The 23,858-nt window shown below is 53.1% G+C and overlaps 1 protein-coding gene across 1 annotated transcript in view; it reads left to right on the plus strand.

The window, feature by feature from the left end:
- Nucleotides 1–6,395: 6,395 nt before the first annotated feature.
- The window catches only part of npr2 (natriuretic peptide receptor 2), a 57,322-nt gene continuing 39,859 nt past the window's right edge, over nucleotides 6,396–23,858 (plus strand). Inside the window, exon 1 of the mRNA XM_031895006.1 lies at nucleotides 6,396–7,281. Coding sequence (XP_031750866.1) covers nucleotides 6,492–7,281 — 790 coding nt within the window. The 5' untranslated portion in view covers nucleotides 6,396–6,491. The remainder of the gene's footprint in view (nucleotides 7,282–23,858) is intronic.

Raw genomic sequence — 23,858 nt, forward strand, 5'->3', positions numbered from 1 at the left:
GTAAGCTCACTGGGGCAGGGGCTGATGGGAATGGGATAGGGACCTTAGATTGTATGCTCACTGGGGCAGGGGCTGATGGGAATGGGATAGGGACCTTAGATTGTAAGCTCACTGGGGCAGGGACTGATGGGAATGGGATAGGGACCTTAGATTGTAATCTCACTGGGGCAGGGGCTGATGGGAATGTGATAGGGACCTTAGATTGTAAGCTCACTGGGGCAGGGACTGATGGGAATGTGATAGGGACCTTAGATTGTAAGCTCACTGGGGCAGGGACTGATGGGATAGGGGCCTTAGATTGTAAGCTCACTGGGGCAGGGACTGATGGGAATGGGATAGGGGCCTTAGATTGTAAGCTCACTGGGGCAGGGACTGATGGGATAGGGGCCTTAGATTGTAAGCTCACTGGGGCAGGGACTGATGGGATAGGAGCCTTAGATTGTAAGCTCACTGGGGCAGGGACTGATGGGATAGGGGCCTTAGATTGTAAGCTCACTGGGGCAGGGACTGATGGGAATGGATAGGGGCCTTAGATTGTAAGCTCACTGGGGCAGGGACTGATGGGATAGGGGCCTTAGATTGTAAGCTCACTGGGGCAGGGACTGATGGGATAGGAGCCTTAGATTGTAAGCTCACTGGGGCAGGGACTGATGGGATAGGGGCCTTAGATTGTAAGCTCACTGGGGCAGGGACTGATGGGAATGGGATAGGGACCTTAGATTGTAAGCTCACTGGGGCAGGGGCTGATGGGAATGGGATGGGGGCCTTAGATTGTAAGCTCACTGGGGCAGGGGCTGATGGGAATGGGATGGGGGCCTTAGATTGTAAGCTCACTGGGGCAGGGACTGATGGGAATGGGATAGGGGCCTTAGAGTGTAAGCTCACTGGGGCAGGGACTGATGGGAATGGGATAGGGACCTTAGATTGTAAGCTCACTGGGGCAGGGACTGATGGGAATGGGATGGGGGCCTTAGATTGTAAGCTCACTGGGGCAGGGGCTGATGGGAATGGGATAGGGACCTTAGATTGTAAGCTCACTGGGGCAGGGGCTGATGGGAATGATGTCTAATCTGTGCGGGGGGGGGGGGGCGCTATATAAGGACCAGGACACAATAATAACAATAAAATGGAGACAGTGGGTGCATTTCGGCCCAAGGCCCCCCCAGTAAGGCTGATGCCCCACGGATACCCGGGCCTGTGCCCACACTATGGTTCTGGGGGCAGGAGGGCAGGAGGTAGGCCACGCCCTGTCACACTGTAACATGTTAGGGAAGGGGTGGGGCTTCCTCTGGCTGCATCTGTTGGACCAGGTGGAGGTTCCATTGAGCCTGGGAGTAACAGGGCCCCAGTAAAGCCATTTGGATCGTTAACTCTGGTGAAGTTGGGGAGCAGGGACCCCGGGAACGTGCAGTGCAGTGTAGCGCCCCCCAGTGTTGGTAGAAGTGTCCCTGTTGTGCCGTGGGTGCCGCTTACAGGACCCTGTTGTGCCGTGGGTGCCGCTTACCCGGGTGCTGCGGATCCGCCAGGAGACGACAGGTTTCCCTTTATACCGTCCTGGGGATTCCCCCCCCCCAGGTAACCTCCCCCTATGGGAATATAATATGCCCTGAACTTACCACTTTGGGTCCCTGATCTGTGGCTATTAATGCCACGAGGTAATACCCTCACTGACCTCCTGTTGGGGCTCCAACTGCCCAACTATGTACCCTATCTGCCCCTATCGCTGCTACAGTGACTATTAACCTATCTGGCTAGTCCTGTATTTACCTCTGGCAGAGGGGAAGTCCCAGGAAGAAAGACAGGTGTGGCCTCCCTGTTTATACAGCAGCACACTGCCACCTAGTGGTCACTGCTTAACCGCTTAAGGGAACTTTTTTTTTTTTACACAAACATAAGGACCAATCACAGGCGTCTATTCCCACGAGGCCCCCCTCTGTATTGCCTGTCCCAAAAGGGGAACCCAGTCTAAGGGGCCCAAATCTTGGGGTCCCTACAGCAGGATAATATCTGTTATAGTGAGACAGTCACAGCTTTAGTCAGTGAGAGCTCCAACCAGGAGAGACAGCTGAAAGTATACTCCCTGACCCACCCCTGCTGTACGGGATCCGGATCCCTTAGTGTAGGGGCCACAGTACTGACAGGGGTATCAGGCACAGACCCCTCCCTGACCCACCCCTGCTGTATGGGATCCGGATCCCTTAGTCTAGGGGCCACAGTACTGACAGGGGTCTCAGGCACAGACCCCTCCCCTGCCACACTGGGCTGAGCTGGGATAAACCCGGGGGGCGCTATGGCCCTGATCCTGCCCAACCCATTGCTGTTCCATCACATAACCAGATTACATCTGGCAGTGGGAGGTGTAGTATAAAAAATTTTCCACGTAGCAAAAGCCCATCCTCTGTGTTAGAGCCCAGGGGAGTCACTATACGGGGGGGGGCACAGGATACAGGGAGTCACTATACGGGGGGGGCACAGGATACAGGGAGTCACTATACGGGGGGGGGCACAGGATACAGGGAGTCACTATACGGGGGGGGCACAGGATACAGGGAGTCACTATACGGGGGGGGGGCACAGGATACAGGGAGTCACTATACGGGGGGGGGCACAGGATACAGGGAGTCACTATACGGGGGGGGGCACAGGATACAGGGGAGTCACTATACGGGGGGGCACAGGATACAGGGAGTCACTATACGGGGGGGCACAGGATACAGGGAGTCACTATACGGGGGGCACAGGATACAGGGAGTCACTATACGGGGGGCACAGGATACAGGGAGCCACTATACGGAGGGGGGGCACAGGATACAGGGAGTCACTATACGGGGGGGCACAGGATACAGGGAGTCACTATACGGGGGGCACAGGATACAGGGAGTCACTATAGGGGGGCACAGGATACAGGGAGTCACTATACGGGGGGCACAGGATACAGGGAGTCACTATACAGGGGGCAAAGGATACAGGGAGTCACTATACGGGGGGGCACAGGATACAGGGAGTCACTATACGGGGGGGCACAGGATACAGGGAGTCACTATACGGGGGGGGCACAGGATACAGGGAGTCACTATACGGGGGGCACAGGATACAGGGAGTCACTATACAGGGGGCAAAGGATACAGGGAGTCACTATACGGGGGGGGCACAGGATACAGGGAGTCACTATACGGGGGGGGGGCACAGGATACAGGGAGTCACTATACGAGGGGCACAGGATACAGGGAGTCACTATAGGGGGGGGGGCACAGGATACAGGGGGTCACTATACGGGGGGGGCACAGGATACAGGGAGTCACTATACGGGGGGGGGCACAGGATACAGGGAGTCACTATACGGGGGGGGGCACAGGATACAGGGGAGTCACTATACGGGGGGGGCACAGGATACAGGGAGTCACTATAGGGGGGCACAGGATACAGGGAGTCACTATACGGGGGGGCACAGGATACAGGGAGTCACTATACGGGGGGGCACAGGATACAGGGAGTCACTATACGGGGGGCACAGGATACAGGGAGTCACTATACGGGGGGGGGCACAGGATACAGGGAGTCACTATACGGGGGGGCACAGGATACAGGGAGTCACTATACGGGGGGCACAGGATACAGGGAGTCACTATAGGGGGGCACAGGATACAGGGAGTCACTATACGGGGGGCACAGGATACAGGGAGTCACTATACAGGGGGCAAAGGATACAGGGAGTCACTATACGGGGGGGGCACAGGATACAGGGAGTCACTATACGGGGGGGCACAGGATACAGGGAGTCACTATACGGGGGGGGCACAGGATACAGGGAGTCACTATACGGGGGGCACAGGATACAGGGAGTCACTATACAGGGGGCAAAGGATACAGGGAGTCACTATACGGGGGGGCACAGGATACAGGGAGTCACTATACGGGGGGCACAGGATACAGGGAGTCACTATACGGGGGGGCACAGGATACAGGGAGTCACTATACGGGGGGGGGCACAGGATACAGGGAGTCACTATACGAGGGGCACAGGATACAGGGAGTCACTATAGGGGGGCACAGGATACAGGGAGTCACTATACGGGGGGGCACAGGATACAGGGGGTCACTATACGGGGGGGCACAGGATACAGGGAGTCACTATACGGGGGGGGGCACAGGATACAGGGAGTCACTATACGGGGGGGGCACAGGATACAGGGAGTCACTATACGGGGAGGGGGCACAGGATACAGGGAGTCACTATACGGGGGGGGCACAGGATACAGGGAGTCACTATACGGGGGGGGCACAGGATACAGGGAGTCACTATACGGGGGGGGCACAGGATACAGGGAGTCACTATACGGGGGGGCACAGGATACAGGGAGTCACTATACGGGGGGGGCATAGGATACAGGGAGTCACTATACGGGGGGGCACAGGATACAGGGAGTCACTATACGGGGGGGGCACAGGATACAGGGAGTCACTATACGGGGGGGCACAGGATACAGGGAGTCACTATACGGGGGGGCACAGGATACAGGGAGTCACTATACGGGGGGGCACAGGATACAGGGGGTCACTATACGGGGGGGGCACAGGATACAGGGAGTCACTATACGGGGGGGCACAGGATACAGGGAGTCACTATACGGGGGGGCACAGGATACAGGGAGTCACTATACGGGGGGGCACAGGATACAGGGAGTCACTATACGGGGGGGCATAGGATACAGGGAGTCACTATACGGGGGGGGCATAGGATACAGGGAGTCACTATACGGGGGGGGCACAGGATACAGGGAGTCACTATACGGGGGGGCACAGGATACAGGGAGTCACTATACGGGGGGCACAGGATACAGGGAGTCACTATACGGGGGGGCACAGGATACAGGGAGTCACTATACGGGGGGGGCCAGGGAGCACTAACGGGGGGGCACAGGATACAGGGAGTCACTATACGGGGGGGGCACAGGATACAGGGAGTCACTATACGGGGGGGCACAGGATACAGGGAGTCACTATATGGGGGGGCACAGGATACAGGGGGTCACTATACGGGGGGGCACAGGATACAGGGAGTCACTATACGGGGGGGCACAGGATACAGGGAGTCACTATACGGGGGGGGCACAGGATACAGGGAGTCACTATACGGGGGGGCACAGGATACAGGGAGTCACTATACGGGGGGGGCACGGGATACAGGGAGTCACTATACGGGGGGGGCACAGGATACAGGGAGTCACTATACGGGGGGCACAGGATACAGGGAGTCACTATACGGGGGGGCACAGGATACAGGGAGTCACTATACGGGGGGGCACAGGATACAGGGAGTCACTATACGGGGGGGCACAGGATACAGGGAGTCACTATACGGGGGGGCACAGGATACAGGGAGTCACTATACGGGGGGCACAGGATACAGGGAGTCACTATACGGGGGGGCACAGGATACAGGGAGTCACTATACGGGGGGCACAGGATACAGGGAGTCACTATACGGGGGGGCACAGGATACAGGGAGTCACTATACGGGGGGGGGGCACAGGATACAGGGAGTCACTATACGGGGGGGCACAGGATACAGGGAGTCACTATACGGGGGGGCACAGGATACAGGGAGTCACTATACGGGGGGGCACAGGATACAGGGAGTCACTATACGGGGGGGGCACAGGATACAGGGAGTCACTATATGGGGGGCACAGTAGCAGGATACAGGGAGTCACTATACGGGGGGGGGCACAGGATACAGGGAGTCACTATACGGGGGGGCACAGGATACAGGGAGTCACTATACGGGGGGGGGGCACAGGATACAGGGAGTCACTATACGGGGGGGCACAGGATACAGGGAGTCACTATACGGGGGGGGCACAGGATACGGGGGGTCACTATACGGGGGGGGCACAGGATAAAGGGAGTCACTATACGGGGGGGGCACAGGATACAGGGAGTCACTATACGGGGGGGCACAGGATAAAGGGAGTCACTATACGGGGGGGCAGAGGATACAGGGAGTCACTATACGGGGGGGCACAGGATACAGGGAGTCACTATACGGGGGGGGGCACAGGATACAGGGAGTCACTATACGGGGGGGCACAGGATACAGGGAGTCACTATATGGGGGGGGCACAGGATACAGGGAGTCACTATACGGGGGGGGCACAGGATAAAGGGAGTTGGGATGAGGGTGAATATACAGAGGCCGTTCTGCTGACTGTGGAATTGTCCATAGAGAAGGCAGAGAGATGCAGTACAACACATTGTCCAGCAGGGGGAGTTCTGCCCCTTCCCTTTGTGCCAGTTCTGTGTGTGTTTGTGGTATGACATCTGGAGGAGAGGTGGTGGTGGTGGTGGGGGGGTTGTTAAGTAGGAGGAGGGGAGGGAGGGGGCTCACTGTACTGCAGGAAAGCTCTGCTCTATACTCTGTCCTGTCTGCCCCGAGAAGGTTGCAACTGCCTCTGCCCTCTGGGTCGCCCAGTTATGGCCGGAGCCCTGCCATGGATGTGAAGCCTGGGTACCACAGCTGCTCCGGGAGCCTCCCCAGCGCCAGTAGGATGAGTGGATACTGGTGCCCCTTGTTGGCACTGAGAGCCGTGCCCGCCTTCTGTTTCCTCCTCCTATTCCTGCGTTGCCCATCGAGGAGCCACCAGAGTGTCACTGGCAACCAAACCCTGACTCTGGCCGTGGTCCTTCCCGAGAGCAACATTCGCTATGCCTGGTCGTGGCCCCGCGTGGCCCCTGCTTTGCGTATGGCGATGGACAGGGCACAGGGGGAACTTCAGCTTTTGCCCGGGTACCAAGTGAAATGGGTTTTTCTGACGTCGGAGCTGAACGGGGCCTGCTCGGAATATGTGGCTCCACTCAACGCCGTGGATCTGAAACTCTACCACAATCCCGATGTTCTCTTTGGTCCAGGCTGTGTTTACCCTTCTGCCTCCGTTGCCCGTTTTGCCACCCACTGGCGCCTCCCCCTTATAACTGCCGGCGCCCTGGCCTTTGGGTTCAAGCAAGATGATGATCACTACAACACCACCGTACGGACGGGGCCGACGGCCATTAAACTTGGGGAGTTTGTGTCCCACCTTCATGAGCACTTCAACTGGAGCTCTCGGGCTGCTCTGGTCTATCACGATGTCAAGATGGATGATCGGCCGCACTATTTCATCATCGAGGGGGTCTTCCTGGCCCTCAATAAGGAGTTCAACAACCTGACGGTCAGCTACCAGATGTACCCCGAGGATGAGGACATCGGCAGCGTCATACAGTTCATCCAGAACAGTGGCCGAGGTAAGTCGGAGGTTTATGGGGATTTCATAAGATGGAGGAGCTGCCGTCCCACCCCAGAGGTCATGCCGCTTGGGTTTGTGCTCATTGTGTAGCCTGGCACTGGGTATTCCTCTGCCCATCAGCTTTGTGCCCTTTGTCACCTTGTGGGGCCCTGACTCACATAGTGGCCCTGACTCACATAGTGGCCCTGACTCACATAGTGGCCCTGACTCACATAGTGACACTGCCTACTTTTGTCTGGTACCCTGTTTATTAGTGTTTGGTCGGCAACTCATTGAACCCTTAAACGGACCTCCTTCTGATACTGAATCCCATTCTGTTACCCCCGGTGATTTTTGCCTTTTGTCTTATTTGATATAGTAAGTTAGTTATAGAGTGAGTTCAACAGGCGTCTCATTGCCCTGACACTATACTGAGAGAGTTACCAGTTCTAGTTGTTATTGGAGGGGTTTGACTGCACCGTGTTACTCTCATTCCTTAAGTGAAAGGGAAAGTTTGGCATCACGGAATTGGCATCTCCTTGTAGGACTTAGGTGAGTTTGGCATCTCATTGCTCTGATTCTGTAGGACATGAGTGAGTTTGGCATCTTCTTGTTCTGATTCTGTAGGACATGGGTGAGTTTGGCATCTCATTTCTATGATTCTGTAGGACATGAGTGAGTTTGGCATCTTCTTGTTCTGATTCTGTAGGTCATGGGTGAGTTTGGCATCTTCTTGTTCTGATTTTGTAGGACATGGGTGAGTTTGGCATCTCATTTCTATGATTCTGTAGGACATGGGTGAGTTTGGCATCTCATTTCTATGATTCTGTAGGACATGAGTGAGTTTGGCATCTTCTTGTTCTGATTCTGTAGGACATGGGTGAGTTTGGCATCTTCTTGTTCTGATTTTGTAGGACATGGGTGAGTCTGGCAACTTCTTGTTCTGATTATGTAGGATATGGTGAGTTTGGCATCTCATTTCTATGATTCTGTAGGACTTTGGTGAGTTTGGCATCTTCTTGTTCTGATTCTGTAGGACTTTGAGTTTTGGTGAGTTTGGGTGAGTCCTACAGAATCAGAACAAAAAGATGCCAAACTCACCCATGTCCTACAGAATTAGAGCAATGAGATTCCAAACTCACCTATGTCCTACAGAATCAGAACAAGAAGATGCCAAACTCACCCATGTCCTACAGAATTAGAGCAATGAGATTCCAAACTCACCTATGTCCTACAGAATCAGAACAAGCAGATCTTATTTTTTGGGTTTTGAAAGTTATAGGTGAGTTTAGCTGGTATCTTATTGTTTGGGTTCTGTATGTTCTAGGTGAGTTTAGCTGGCATCTTATTGTTTGGGTTCTGTAGGTTCTAGGTGACTTTAGCTGGCATCTTATTGTTTGGGTTCTGTAGGTTCTAGGTAAGTTTAGCTGACATCTTATTGTTTGGGTTCTGTAGGTTCCAGGTGAGTTTAGCTGGTATCTTATTGTTTGGGTTCTGCATGTTCTAGGTGAGTTTAGCTGGCATCTTATTGTTTGGGTTCTGTATGTTCTAGGTGACTTTAGCTGGCATCTTATTGTATTAGCAAGGTTCTAGGTGAGTTCAGCTGGCTCCTTATTGTATTATCAAGGTTCTAGGTGAGTGCAGCTGGCATCTCATTGGTAGAATTCTCAAGGTTCTAGGTGAGTTCAGGTAGCATCTCACTGTTATCTCTGTAGGCTCTAGGTGAGTGCAGCTGGCATCTCATTAGTAGGATTCTCATGGTTCTCTGTAAGTTGAGCAGGCATCTCACAATTAGCATTCTGTAGGCTCTGGATGATCACAGCTGCCATCTCCTCCTTAGAATACTCAAAGTTCTAGATGAGTTTGGATAGCATCTTATTGTTAGGTTCTCAAGGTTTCAGGTGAGTGCAGCTGCATCTCGCTGTTAGCTTTCTGTAGGTTCCAGGTGATTTTGGCTGGCATCTCATTATAAGGCTTCTCAATGTTCTAGGTAAGTTCAACTGGCATCTCATTGGTAGAAATCTCAAGGTTCTAGGTGAGCTGGCCGACATCTCAAGTGAAGCAGCAAGTGTTTGTGAGTCTGCAGGCCGCACTATTATTTCAGGGGCCGTCGGTATGAACGCGGAGCTTCCTGCGCTGGATACCGTATGACTGGCACATAGCTGGAATACTTTCCCTTGCTGGCAGCAGCTTGTTGTTGGGTTCTATTAATGAAGGAATCCAGCTGAAGCTCCTATCCCGAGGCTCTGGGTGGGCCCCAAAGGAACCTGCAGCCCCTGCGTATGGAGAGCATTGGGAAGAACCCCCATGAGTATCTGCGGCTTTAGATACTTGGTGTTACTGCCAGAGACACGCCCTCTGCGCCAGAGGTGACCACTCAGGAGCCACGTTGGTGGGAACCTCCTCACATGGTCAACTGGTTACTAGGAGTTTGTTTTTGCACCGTGCACTTTTTGGGGTGACACATAAGCATGACCCCCAGCTTTCAACTTCAGGAGCATTCAGTTAGTCCTCCCTAAAAAGAGATGGGTTCCCAAAAACATCTCTCGAGAAAACCCCAAGGCTCTAAAGGGAATTCAGAGTTTTTGGACTTTTCACCTGAAGGCTGGGGGGTCCCTTTATCCCCAACCCCCAATCCAAAAGGCACTAAGGGTCTTCAGACTCTCCTTTGCCCCACAGCTAGGGGGAGTTCCTTTCTCCAAGGGGTCCGCCAAAACTTACCTGAGGAACTGGCGCCAAGGCCCAGGCAGGACTGGCGCCCCCTAGTCATTCACCCCGGAGGCAAAACACCTCGAGCTTCCAAACTGCCGGCCCCTTGGCCAGAGGATCAAGTCTCCTAAACTGCCCCATCAGGAGAGTCAGATACCCCTCTTCTTTCAAGAACAGATGCCACCCCACTTGTGCACAATTGCACCCTTATTAGAAGAGCCCCAAGTATCAGGTCTAGTCATACGTCTTGGGGGTGCAGTGGGCTGCGTAACCCCCAATAAGTGGGGGTCATTCTGTTACTGTGCAGTTAGGCATAAAAATCTGTATTGTACAGCGGGGGAATGGGTCTCACTGTGTATTGTGCAGCGGGGGAATGGGTCTTACTGTGTATTGTACAGCGGGGGAATGGGTCTTACTGTGTATTGTACAGCGGGGGAATGGGTCTTACTGTGTATTGTACAGCGGGGGAATGGGTCTTACTGTGTATTGTACAGCGGGGGAATGGGTCTTACTGTGTATTGTACAGCGGGGGAATGGGTCTCACTGTGTATTGTACAGCGGGGGAATGGGTCTTACTGTGTATTGTACAGCGGGGGGAATGGGTCTTACTGTGTATTGTACAGCGGGGGAATGGGTCTCACTGTGTATTGTACAGCGGGGGAATGGGTCTTACTGTGTATTGTACAGCGGGGGAATGGGTCTTACTGTGTATTGTACAGCGGGGGAATGGGACTCACTGTGTATTGTACAGCAGGGGAATGGGACTCACTGTGTATTGTACAGCGGGGGAATGGGACTCACTGTGTATTGTACAGCGGGGGAATGGGACTCACTGTGTATTGTACAGCGGGGGGAATGGGACTCACTGTGTATTGTACAGCGGGGGAATGGGTGTCACTGTGTATTGTACAGCGGGGGAATGGGTGTCACTGTGTATTGTACAGCGGGGGAATGGGTCTTACTGTGTATTGTACAGCGGGGGAATGGGTCTTACTGTGTATTGTACAGCGAGGGAATGGGTCTTACTGTGTATTGTACAGCGGGGGAATGGGACTCACTGTGTATTGTACAGCGGGGGAATGGGACTCACTGTGTATTGTACAGCGGGGGAATGGGACTCACTGTGTATTGTACAGCGGGGGAATGGGTCTCACTGTGTATTGTACAGCGGGGGAATGGGACTCACTGTGTATTGTACAGCGGGGGAATGGGACTCACTGTGTATTGTACAGCGGGGGGAATGGGTCTTACTGTGTATTGTACAGCGAGGGAATGGGTCTTACTGTGTATTGTACAGCGGGGGAATGGGACTCACTGTGTATTGTACAGCGGGGGAATGGGACTCACTGTGTATTGTACAGCGGGGGAATGGGTCTCACTGTGTATTGTACAGCGGGGGAATGGGTGTCACTGTGTATTGTACAGCGGGGGAATGGGACTCACTGTGTATTGTACAGCGGGGGAATGGGACTCACTGTGTATTGTACAGCGGGGGGAATGGGACTCACTGTGTATTGTACAGCGGGGGAATGGGACTCACTGTGTATTGTACAGCGGGGGAATGGGACTCACTGTGTATTGTACAGCGGGGGAATGGGTCTCACTGTGTATTGTACAGCGGGGGAATGGGTCTCACTGTGCATTGTACAGCGGGGGAATGGGACTCACTGTGTATTGTACAGCGGGGGAATGGGACTCACTGTGCATTGTACAGCGGGGGAATGGGTCTCACTGTGTATTGTACAGCGGGGGAATGGGACTCACTGTGTATTGTACAGCGGGGGAATGGGACTCACTGTGTATTGTACAGCGGGGGAATGGGTCTCACTGTGTATTGTACAGCGGGGGAATGGGACTCACTGTGTATTGTACAGCGGGGGAATGGGACTCACTGTGTATTGTACAGCGGGGGAATGGGACTCACTGTGTATTGTACAGCGGGGGAATGGGACTCACTGTGTATTGTACAGCGGGGGAATGGGTCTCACTGTGTATTGTACAGCGGGGGAATGGGACTCACTGTGTATTGTACAGCGGGGGAATGGGACTCACTGTGTATTGTACAGCGGGGGAATGGGACTCACTGTGTATTGTACAGCGGGGGAATGGGACTCACTGTGTATTGTACAGCGGGGGAATGGGTCTCACTGTGTATTGTACAGCGGGGGGAATGGGTGTCACTGTGTATTGTACAGCGGGGGAATGGGTGTCACTGTGTATTGTACAGCGGGGGAATGGGTGTCACTGTGTATTGTACAGCGGGGGAATGGGTCTCACTGTGTATTGTACAGCGGGGGAATGGGACTCACTGTGTATTGTACAGCGGGGGAATGGGTCTCACTGTGTATTGTACAGCGGGGGAATGGGTCTCACTGTGTATTGTACAGCGGGGGAATGGGACTCACTGTGTATTGTACAGCGGGGGAATGGGACTCACTGTGTATTGTACAGCGGGGGAATGGGACTCACTGTGTATTGTACAGCGGGGGAATGGGACTCACTGTGTATTGTACAGCGGGGGAATGGGTGTCACTGTGTATTGTACAGCGGGGGAATGGGTGTCACTGTGTATTGTACAGCGGGGGAATGGGTGTCACTGTGTATTGTACAGCGGGGGAATGGGTCTCACTGTGTATTGTACAGCGGGGGAATGGGACTCACTGTGTATTGTACAGCGGGGGAATGGGTCTCACTGTGTATTGTACAGCGGGGGAATGGGACTCACTGTGTATTGTACAGCGGGGGAATGGGACTCACTGTGTATTGTACAGCGGGGGAATGGGACTCACTGTGTATTGTACAGTGGGGGAATGGGACTCACTGTGTATTGTACAGCGGGGGAATGGGTCTCACTGTGTATTGTACAGCGGGGGAATGGGACTCACTGTGTATTGTACAGCGGGGGAATGGGACTCACTGTGTATTGTACAGCGGGGGAATGGGTCTCACTGTGTATTGTACAGCGGGGGAATGGGACTCACTGTGTATTGTACAGCGGGGGAATGGGACTCACTGTGTATTGTACAGTGGGGGAATGGGACTCACTGTGTATTGTACAGCGGGGGAATGGGTCTCACTGTGTATTGTACAGCGGGGGAATGGGACTCACTGTGTATTGTACAGCGGGGGAATGGGTCTCACTGTGTATTGTACAGCGGGGGAATGGGACTCACTGTGTATTGTACAGCGGGGGAATGGGACTCACTGTGTATTGTACAGCGGGGGAATGGGTGTCACTGTGTATTGTACAGCGGGGGAATGGGTGTCACTGTGTATTGTACAGCGGGGGAATGGGTGTCACTGTGTATTGTACAGCGGGGGAATGGGTGTCACTGTGTATTGTACAGCGGGGGAATGGGTGTCACTGTGTATTGTACAGCGGGGGAATGGGTCTCACTGTGTATTGTACAGCGGGGAATGGGACTCACTGTGTATTGTACAGCGGGGGAATGGGTCTCACTGTGTATTGTACAGCGGGGGAATGGGACTCACTGTGTATTGTACAGCGGGGGAATGGGACTCACTGTGTATTGTACAGCGGGGGAATGGGACTCACTGTGTATTGTACAGCGGGAGAATGGGACTCACTGTGTATTGTACAGCGGGGGAATGGGTCTCACTGTGTATTGTACAGCGGGGGAATGGGTCTCACTGTGTATTGTACAGCGGGGGAATGGGACTCACTGTGTATTGTACAGCGGGGGAATGGGTCTCACTGTGTATTGTACAGCGGGGGAATGGGACTCACTGTGTATTGTACAGCGGGGGAATGGGACTCACTGTGTATTGTACAGCGGGGGAATGGGTCTCACTGTGTATTGTACAGCGGGGGAATGGGTCTCACTGTGTATTGTACAGCGGGGGAATGGGACTCACTGTGTATTGTACAGCGGGGGAATGGGACTCACTGTGTATTGTACAGCGGGGGAATGGGACTCACTGTGTATTGTACAGCGGGGGAATGGGTCTCACTGTGTATTGTACAGCGGGGGAATGGGTCTCACTGTGTATTGTACAGCGGGGGAATGGGACTCACTGTGTATTGTACAGCGGGGGAATGGGTCTCACTGTGTATTGTACAGCGGGGGAATGGGACTCACTGTGTATTGTACAGCGGGGGAATGGGACTCACTGTGTATTGTACAGCGGGGGAATGGGACTCACTGTGTATTGTACAGCGGGGGAATGGGACTCACTGTGTATTGTACAGCGGGGGGAATGGGACTCACTGTGTATTGTACAGCGGGGGAATGGGTCTCACTGTGTATTGTACAGCGGGGGAATGGGTCTCACTGTGTATTGTACAGCGGGGGAATGGGACTCACTGTGTATTGTACAGCGGGGGAATGGGACTCACTGTGTATTATACAGCGGGGGAATGGGACTCACTGTGTATTGTACAGCGGGGGAATGGGTCTCACTGTGTATTGTACAGCGGGGGAATGGGTCTCACTGTGTATTGTACAGCGGGGGAATGGGACTCACTGTGTATTGTACAGCGGGGGAATGGGTCTCACTGTGTATTGTAGAGCGGGGGAATGGGACTCACTGTGTATTGTACAGCGGGGGAATGGGGGATTTGGGGGGATCAGAATCCTTGCTGTACAGAGTTTATGTGACTTTGGGAGTCTCCCAGCTGTATCTTATCTCCAGCGCTTCCCCTCCCCGCCCCCCCAGTCTGTGTTTCCGTAGCCCCCCTGCTCCCATATCAGCCCCCAGGGGCCGGACACATGGTCACTAAGTGGCTGAGCGTTGGCTGAACAGTTGCTGTTTATCGACTCCCTATTCCTGTGAGTGACAGCCCATCTGGCGCAGGGAGCCGCTCATTGGCCGGGAATCCTGTCAGGCTCAGGGGCCACAGAGCTGGGTGCCCATTGCCCAGGGTCTGAACTCCCACACTCCCGCCCCATAAGGGCCTCTCATTGGGTGACAGCTCCCCCTAGGGGCCTCTCATTGGGTGACAGCGCCCCCTAGGGGCCTCTCATTGGGTGACAGCACTGCCCTAGGGGCCTCTCATTGGGTGACAGTGCCCCCATTGGGTGACAGCACTGCCCTAGGGGGGCACTGGGGCAAGAGTGACGGTTAATAATAGCACTTGCATAGTTACTGGGGGGCACTGGGGCAGGAAGGGCAGGTAAGTCGTGGGGTAGAAGTACTTACACTGTTAGTGGGGGGTTGTAGGTGGTAGAAGTGTTACGGGGGCAGGAAGGGCAAGTAAGTCGTGGGGTAGAAGTACTTACACTGTTAGTGGGGGGTTGTAGGTGGTAGAAGTGTTACTGGGGCAGGAAGGGCAGGTAAGTCGTGGGGTAGAAGTACCTACACTGGAAGGAACATTTGCTGGGGCAGGAAGGCAGAGATACGGGTAAGTGACGTGGCACAGGAGGGCCGGTGGGAGGGGGCAGTGTGATGGGGGGGTAGGTGAGGGGGTGATTGTGCCAATGTGAGGAATGTAGCGGGTGTGTGTCAGACATGGGGGGGCACCGGGGGGAATGGGAAGTAACGGGGGGGGGGGAGATTCTTCTTTGGGATCCAGAGAGTGGGGAGAGACCCAGGGCAGATTTATCATGGCTTCCCAGCAGTCGGTGCCTAATGGGCTTTATCTGAGGGCAGATAGGGGGAGGGAGGTGTCAGTGAGAACTCCCAGCCGTGCCCCCCCCGGCCCAGCGCCCTGCCCAGCCTGTGGTACCCCAGCGTCTCCTTCAGCAAATGTCACTGGGCTTTAGAGTCATTATATGGCCCAGGGGCAATTCCATGTCAGTCTGTTCCATATCGGGGGCACTGCCGGGGCACTGATCCTTACAGGGGTTATTAACCTCTCCAGTTTGGAATTTCAAGAGCTATCTGGTTGCTAGGGTCCAATTTAACCTAGCAACCAGGCAGTGATAAGAAAGATAGACTGATATATGAATAGAGGAGGGCCTAAATAGAAAGATAAGTAATAAACAGTAACAATAAATAAAGGGAATGTTCACCTTTGAATTAACTATTAGTACAATGCAGAGAGTGATATTCTGAGACAATTTGCAATTGGTCTTCATTTCTTATTATTTGTGCTTTTTTAATTATTTCAAGTTTTGTTCAGCAGCTCTCCAGTTTGGAGTTTTCAGCAGCTGTCTGGTTGCTAGGGTCCAAGTTACCTTAGCAACCAGGGAGTTTAAGGCATTCAAATGAGAAATAATTCAGAAACTAAAACAAATAAATAATGAAGACCAATTGCAAAGATGCTCAGAATTGGCCATTTTACAACTATTGCTAAAATTTACCCTGAACTTATGTTCCCAATTGGAATGAGGGGGGTCTGAGTGGGGTATAAATCAGCGCAGTTGCACCCAGGGACACCCCCTAAACTTCTTATTGTGCCCCCCGGGCCCCGCCCTGTAGAACGTCAGTTCTTCACGTTTTCTAGAGAAGGAGATTTTCCCTGCGTGACTCACTTCCTGTTGGTGAAATCGTGTTTGGCGCCACCGCGCGGTTTTATATAATCCCAGCGCCGGCGCTACATTCACTTACGGTATGGGATATAGATCCCTACACCTTATTAGCCACATAGCCCCCATACGGTATGGGATATAGATCCCTACGCCTTATTAACCACATAGCCCCCATACGGTATGGGATATAGATCCCTACGCCTTATTAGCCACATAGCCCCCATACGGTATGGGATATAGATCCCTACGCCTTATTAGCCACATAGCCCCCGTACGGTATGGGATATAGATCCCTACGCCTTATTAACCACATAGCCCCCATACGGTATGGGATATAGATCCCTACGCCTTATTAGCCACATAGCCCCCTTACGGTATGGGATATAGATCCCTACGCCTTATTAACCACATAGCCCCCGTACGGTATGGGATATAGATCCCTACGCCTTATTAGCCACATAGCCCCCGTACGGTATGGGATATAGATCCCTACGCCTTATTAGCCACGTAGCCCCCATACGGTATGGGATATAGATCCCTACGCCTTATTAGCCACATAGCCCCCTTACGGTATGGGATATAGATCCCTACGCCTTATTAGCCACATAGCCCCCATACGGTATGGGATATAGATCCCTACGCCTTATTAGCCACATAGCCCCCATACGGTATGGGATATAGATCCCTACGCCTTATTAACCACATAGCCCCCGTACGGTATGGGATATAGATCCCTACGCCTTATTAGCCACATAGCCCCCGTACGGTATGGGATATAGATCCCTACGCCTTATTAGCCACGTAGCCCCCATACGGTATGGGATATAGATCCCTACGCCTTATTAGCCACATAGCCCCCTTACGGTATGGGATATAGATCCCTACGCCTTATTAGCCACATAGCCCCCATACGGTATGGGATATAGATCCCTACGCCTTATTAGCCACATAGCCCCCATACGGTATGGGATATAGATCCCTACGCCTTATTAGCCACATAGCCCCCATACGGTATGGGATATAGATCCCTACGCCTTATTAGCCACATAGCCCCCGTACGGTATGGGATATAGATCCCTACGCCTTATTAGCCACATAGGCCCCATACGGTATGGGATATAGATCCCTACGCCTTATTAGCCACATAGCCCCCATACGGTATGGGATATAGATCCCTACGCCTTATTAACCACATAGCCCCCATAAGGTATGGGATATAGATCCCTACGCCTTATTAGCCACATAGCCCCCATACGGTATGGGATATAGATCCCTACGCCTTATTAGCCACATAGCCCCCATACGGTATGGGATATAGATCCCTACGCCTTATTAGCCACATAGCCCCCATACGGTATGGGATATAGATCTCTACGCCTTATTAGCCACATAGCCCCCTTACATTATGGGATATAGATCCCTACGCCTTATTAGCCACATAGCCTCCTTACGGTATGGGATATAGATCCCTACGCCTTATTAGCCACATAGCCCCCATACGGTATGGGATATAGATCCCTACGCCTTATTAGCCACATAGCCCCCATACGGTATGGGATATAGATCCCTACGCCTTATTAGCCACATAGCCCCCATACGGTATGGGATATACTGTAGATCCCTACGCCTTATTAGCCACAGAGCCCCCATACGGTATGGGATATAGATCCCTACGCCTTATTAACCACATAGCCCCCATACAGTATGGGATAGACAAAATGAATTGTTAGCTCTTCAGCTCCCTGATTAATATCATTGTGTTTGGGGACAGAATATCTGAATAATGAGATGTTAGTGGTGGGGCCCTCCAGCTGCCGTTAAACCAAAGGAACCCAAAGCCGGGCCCAACTTGCAGATAAGCAGCCCCCGAGGCACTTTCCCTCACTGTACATAAAGCTTCCCCACCCCCCAGTACAGCCACATCTGCTGTAAATTCTTCCCTTAGAGGGGGGAGCGCTGGGCCATTAAGGAAAATAAATAATGCAGGAGGTACTGCCCCAGGTCACGTTACGCTCAGGCTAAAGCTCAGGGTATCAGAGGATTTGGGGGGGGCTGGAATGTTTCTATCCCGTGTGTAACTGTGGGGTCGGTGCCGGAGGGGCCCCCTATCCATTCCCCAGCTTGGCGCTCACAACTTCTGGGCTTAATTACAATAGGAGAAGAAAATGGAGGGTTTCTGGTTCTGACTGAGTGACAGGGAGATATTTAGGAGCAGCAATGGGTGCCCCCCTCTGTAACACCCCTTCCTACTGCCATAACACCCCAACAGCAGAATCTTCCCAAAGGGTTTCAAATGGGATTTGCTATAAGTTCCAAAGGGTCACTTGTGTCCTACATGTACCGGGTCGCACAGTTTAGGTCGGGTTGGTGATGGTCGCCATTCTGTTACTGAGCAGAACCAGCAGAACTGTTGTGGGGGCAAGGGAACCAAGAAGGATACTGACGTATGTAGGATGGGGCCCAGTAGAAGACTTAGTTCTGTAGGTTTGGGGGTGGGAACCTAGAAGGATACTGAGATCTGTTGGATGAGGGCCCAGTAGAAGACTGGGCCCTGTAGGTTTGGGGGTGGGAACCTAGAAGTATACTGGCACCTGTTGGATGAGGGCCCAGTAGAAGATATGGTTCTGTTGGTTTGGGGGTGGGAACCTAAAAGGATAGTGACATCTGTAGGCTGGGAGCCCAGTAGAAGACTTGGTCCTATAGGTTTAGGGTGAGATACTAGAAGGATACTGACATCTGTAGGATGGGAGCCCAGTAGAAGACTTAGTCCTATAGGTTTAGGGTGAGATACTAGAAGGATAGTGACATCTGTAGGCTGGGAGCCCAGTAGAAGACTTAGTCCTATAGGTTTAGGGTGGGATACTAGAAGGATACTGACATCTGTAGGATGGGAGCCCAGTAGAAGACTTAGTCCTATAGGTTTAGGGTGGGATACTAGAAGGATACTGACATCTGTAGGATGGGAGCCCAGTAGAAGACTTAGTCCTATAGGTTTAGGGTGGGATACTAGAAGGATACTGACATCTGTAGGATGGGAGCCCAGTAGAAGACTTAGTCCTATAGGTTTAGGGTGGGATACTAGAAGGATACTGACATCTGTAGGATGGGAGCCCAGTAGAAGACTGGGTCCTGTAGGTCTGGGGATGGGAACCTAGGAAACAGGCACCTGTAGGCTGGGGGCCCAGTAGAAGACTGGGTTCTGTAGGTTGGAGGGTGGGACCCTAGAACTAAACTGTCACCTGTAGGATGGGGGCCCAGTAGAAGACTCAGTTCTGTAGGAGATTGAGCCATAGGCACTTGGTTTAGGCAGCAGATGAGGAACCAGTGAGAGAGCAGCTTTTGTAGAATAGGAGGACTCAGGAGGAAACTAACTTTGGTAGGAGGGATGGACCCAGAAGACTGGCTTCTATAGAGGAGTAGACTGGCCTCGGTAGGTGCCTACCCAAGCAGGGTGTGGCCGATGTGGTAGAAGAGGTGCCAGTAGGACACTGACTAGCAGGATGTTGGCTTCCAGGACTGAGAGTCCATGTTGACTTGGTCCCAGTTACATACGTTGCTGCCGGCTGTTCTGCCTGGATTCCATGTAGGAGACTGGGTTGTATCAGCTGTCAGAGAGCAGCTCTGGGTCTTATCTCTCAGATTCCTGGGGTATTTGGTGTGTGGGGGGGGGTGGGATCTGCAGATAAACCCACTGGTACAGTTACAGGCATTTAGCTCTATGGTGGGACTGAAACCGATGGGTTCTGTGGGCCGGGATCTGCAGATAAAGGAAAAGGCGTGTAGTACAGGGGGGCATACAGTATAAAGGATACAAGATAAAATATGGATCAGAACCACAGGCCATGGGAAGAACATAAACAGAACCGATCATTCGGTCCAAACCCACAGGGTTACAACACAGTGTGTGTCCAGAACCATAGAATGTCTATGAACCGATTGTTCTTGTTACTAAAGTTCTCTTGAACTTTCTCCAAAAAAGTTTGTATACTGGTATAGATATCGGGGGGCTGGATTTGGGGGTGCCCAGAAGAAGCCGTGGGAGAGTTTGTATACTTAGTGAATCATACTGGTATAGATATTGGGGGGCTGGAATTTGGGGTGCCCAGAAGAAGCCGTGGGACAGTTTCTATACTTAGTGAATCATACTGGTATAGATATCGGGGGGCTGGATTTTGGGGTGCCCAGAAGAAGCCGTGGGAGACTTTGTATACTTAGTGAATCATACTGGTATAGATATCGGGGGGCTGGATTTTGGGGTGCCCAGAAGAAGCCGTGGGAGACTTTGTATACTTAGTGAATCATACTGGTATAGATATCGGGGGGCTGGATTTTGGGGTGCCCAGAAGAAGCCGTGGGAGACTTTGTATACTTAGTGAATCATACTGGTATAGATATCGGGGGGCTGGATTTTGGGGTGCCCAGAAGAAGCCCAGAAGAAGCCGTTGGAGAATTTCTATACTTAGTGAATCATACTGGTATTGATATCGGGGGGCTGGATTTTGGGGTGCCCAGAAGAAGCCGTGGGAGAATTTCTATACTTAGTGAATCATACTGGTATAGATATCAGGGTGCAGGGTTTTGGGGCGCTCAGGACCAGGCCAGGGAAGGGTTTTATACACAGGTATAGATATCAGGGTGCAGGGTTTTGGGGCGCTCAGGACCAGGCCAGGGAAGGGTTTTATACACAGGTATAGATATTGGGGTGCAGGGTTTCGGGGTGCCACAGGCCCAGATACAGTATGTGCCATATGTGTGCCTGTCAGTAAGTGGCAGATTTGGGCAGTTGCCCCCCTGGAGCCCCCCTCCCCCCCAGCAGTTCCCGGCAGGCAGCGGTCAGGCTCATATTTTGCCCATGAGCTGTGTCTGTGTGTCGGCAGCACCTGTCTGTCTGTGTCTGTTTGTTTAGCCCCCCCCCCACTGTACTGCACTGTACTGCCCCAGGGGGGGGGAGTGCTGCCTAGGAAACCCCTTGCTGGCTGGGCCTGGCTGTCTCTCTATTAGAGCCCCCCACTGTACTGCCCCGGGGGGGGGGGAACCCCTTGCTGGCTGGGCCTGGCTGTCTCTCTATTAGAGCCCCCCACTGTACTGCCCTGGGGGGGGGAACCCCTTGCTGGCTGGGCCTGGCTGTCTCTCTATTAAAGCCCCCCACTATACTGCCCCGGGGGGGAACCCCTTGCTGGCTGGGCCTGGCTGTCTCTCTATTAAAGCCCCCCACTGTACTGCCCCGGGGGGGGGAACCCCTTGCTGGCTGGGCCTGGCTGTCTCTCTATTAGAGCCCCCCACTGTACTGCCCCGGGGGGGGAACCCCTTGCTGGCTGGGCCTGGCTGTCTCTCTATTAAAGCCCCCCACTGTACTGCCCCGGGGGGGGATCCCCTTGCTGGCTGGGCCTGGCTGTCTCTCTATTAAAGCCCCCCACTATACTGCCCCGGGGGGGGATCCCCTTGCTGGCTGGGCCTGGCTGTCTCTCTATTAAAGCCCCCCACTGTACTGCCCCGGGGGGGGAACCCCTTGCTGGCTGGGCCTGGCTGTCTCTCTATTAGAGCCCCCCACCCCATGGTGCCTGCTGCCCCCCAATCCCCCAGTCTGAACTCACTTACATGGAATTCAGGCAATGGGGGGGGGGGGGGGGGTATAATTGTTAATGAGGGGAATAACACCCACATTTGCCTCCAGCCCCCCCAGAGCCCACTTTTAACCCTTTCAAACTCTTTTACTAATTCTCCTATTAACCAACTCAGTACCAGGTGTTTCTCCCCCCCCCCCTTTACTTACTCAATACCGGTCCCCTCTCTCTCTCTATATCTCTCCCTGTCTCTCTCTATCTCTCTGTCTCTCTCTCTATATATATATCTCTCTCTGTCTCTCTCTATATGTCTCTCTCTGTCTCTCTCTCGTCTCTCTCTCTCTCTCTCTGTCTCTCTCTCTATATATATATATATATCTCTCTGTCTCTCTCTCTCGTCTCTCTCTCTCTTTCTCTGTCTCTCTCTCTCTCTGTCACTCTCTCTCTGTCTCTCTCTCTCTGTCTCTCTCTCTCAAATCAAATCAAATGAGCTTTATTGGCAGGACCAAATACATTTAACATTGTCAATGCAGGTAGAGGGTGTAAGGGGTGGGAATAGGGGGTCAGTATATGGGAATGGGGGGGAGTTTAAGGGGTGGGGTTAGGGGGTCAGTATATGGGGACAGGGGAAAGTCCTGTCTCTCTCAGTCTATGACAGTCAGTTATGTATTGTGCTGCCATTGTTACTGTTGGTGCCTCTTCTCCCAGTAGGATGCGGAGTTTTCTCTGTTCTTCTATAGATGGGAAGTCTGGGATGTGATGGGACAGTCTCTGGCAGTGGGTGTCTCTCAGTGCTGAGTATTTGGGTCTCTGGCAGTGGGTGTCTCTCAGTGCTGAGTATTTGGGTCTCTGGCAGTGGGTGTCTCTCAGTGCTGAGTATTTGGGTCTCTGGCAGTGGGTGTCTCTCAGGGCTGAGTATTTGGGTCTCTGGCAGTGGGCGTCTCTCAGTGCTGAGTATTTGGGTCTCTGGCAGTGGGTGTCTCTCAGTGCTGAGTATTTGGGTCTCTGGCAGTGGGTGTCTCTCAGTGCTGAGTATTTGGGTCTCTGGCAGTGGGTGTCTCTCAGTGCTGAGTATTTGGGTCTCTGGCAGTGGGCGTCTCTCAGTGCTGAGTATTTGGGTCTCTGGCAGTGGGTGTCTCTCAGTGCTGAGTATTTGGGTCTCTGGCAGTGGGTGTCTCTCAGTGCTGAGTATTTGGGTCTCTGGCAGTGGGCGTCTCTCAGGGCTGAGTATTTGGGTCTCTGGCAGTGGGTGTCTCTCAGGGCTGAGTATTTGGGTCTCTGGCAGTGGGTGTCTCTCAGTGCTGAGTATTTGGGTCTCTGGCAGTGGGTGTCTCTCAGGGCTGAGTATTTGGGTCTCTGGCAGTGGGTGTCTCTCAGGGCTGAGTATTTGGGTCTCTGGCAGTGGGTGTCTCTCAGGGCTGAGTATTTGGGTCTCTGGCAGTGGGTGTCTCTCAGTGCTGAGTATTTGGGTCTCTGGCAGTGGGCGTCTCTCAGTGCTGAGTATTTGGGTCTCTGGCAGTGGGTGTCTCTCAGGGCTGAGTATTTGGGTCTCTGGCAGTGGGTGTCTCTCAGGGCTGAGTATTTGGGTCTCTGGCAGTGGGTGTCTCTCAGGGCTGAGTATTTGGGTCTCTGGCAGTGGGTGTCTCTCAGTGCTGAGTATTTGGGTCTCTGGCAGTGGGTGTCTCTCAGTGCTGAGTATTTGGGTCTCTGGCAGTGGGTGTCTCTCAGTGCTGAGTATTTGGGTCTCTGGCAGTGGGTGTCTCTCAGGGCTGAGTATTTGGGTCTCTGGCAGTGGGTGTCTCTCAGTGCTGAGTATTTGGGTCTCTGGCAGTGGGTGTCTCTCAGTGCTGAGTATTTGGGTCTCTGGCAGTGGGTGTCTCTCAGTGCTGAGT

This window comes from Xenopus tropicalis, chromosome 1 (assembly GCF_000004195.4).
Source record: "Xenopus tropicalis strain Nigerian chromosome 1, UCB_Xtro_10.0, whole genome shotgun sequence".
Lineage (NCBI taxonomy): Eukaryota > Metazoa > Chordata > Amphibia > Anura > Pipidae > Xenopus > Xenopus tropicalis.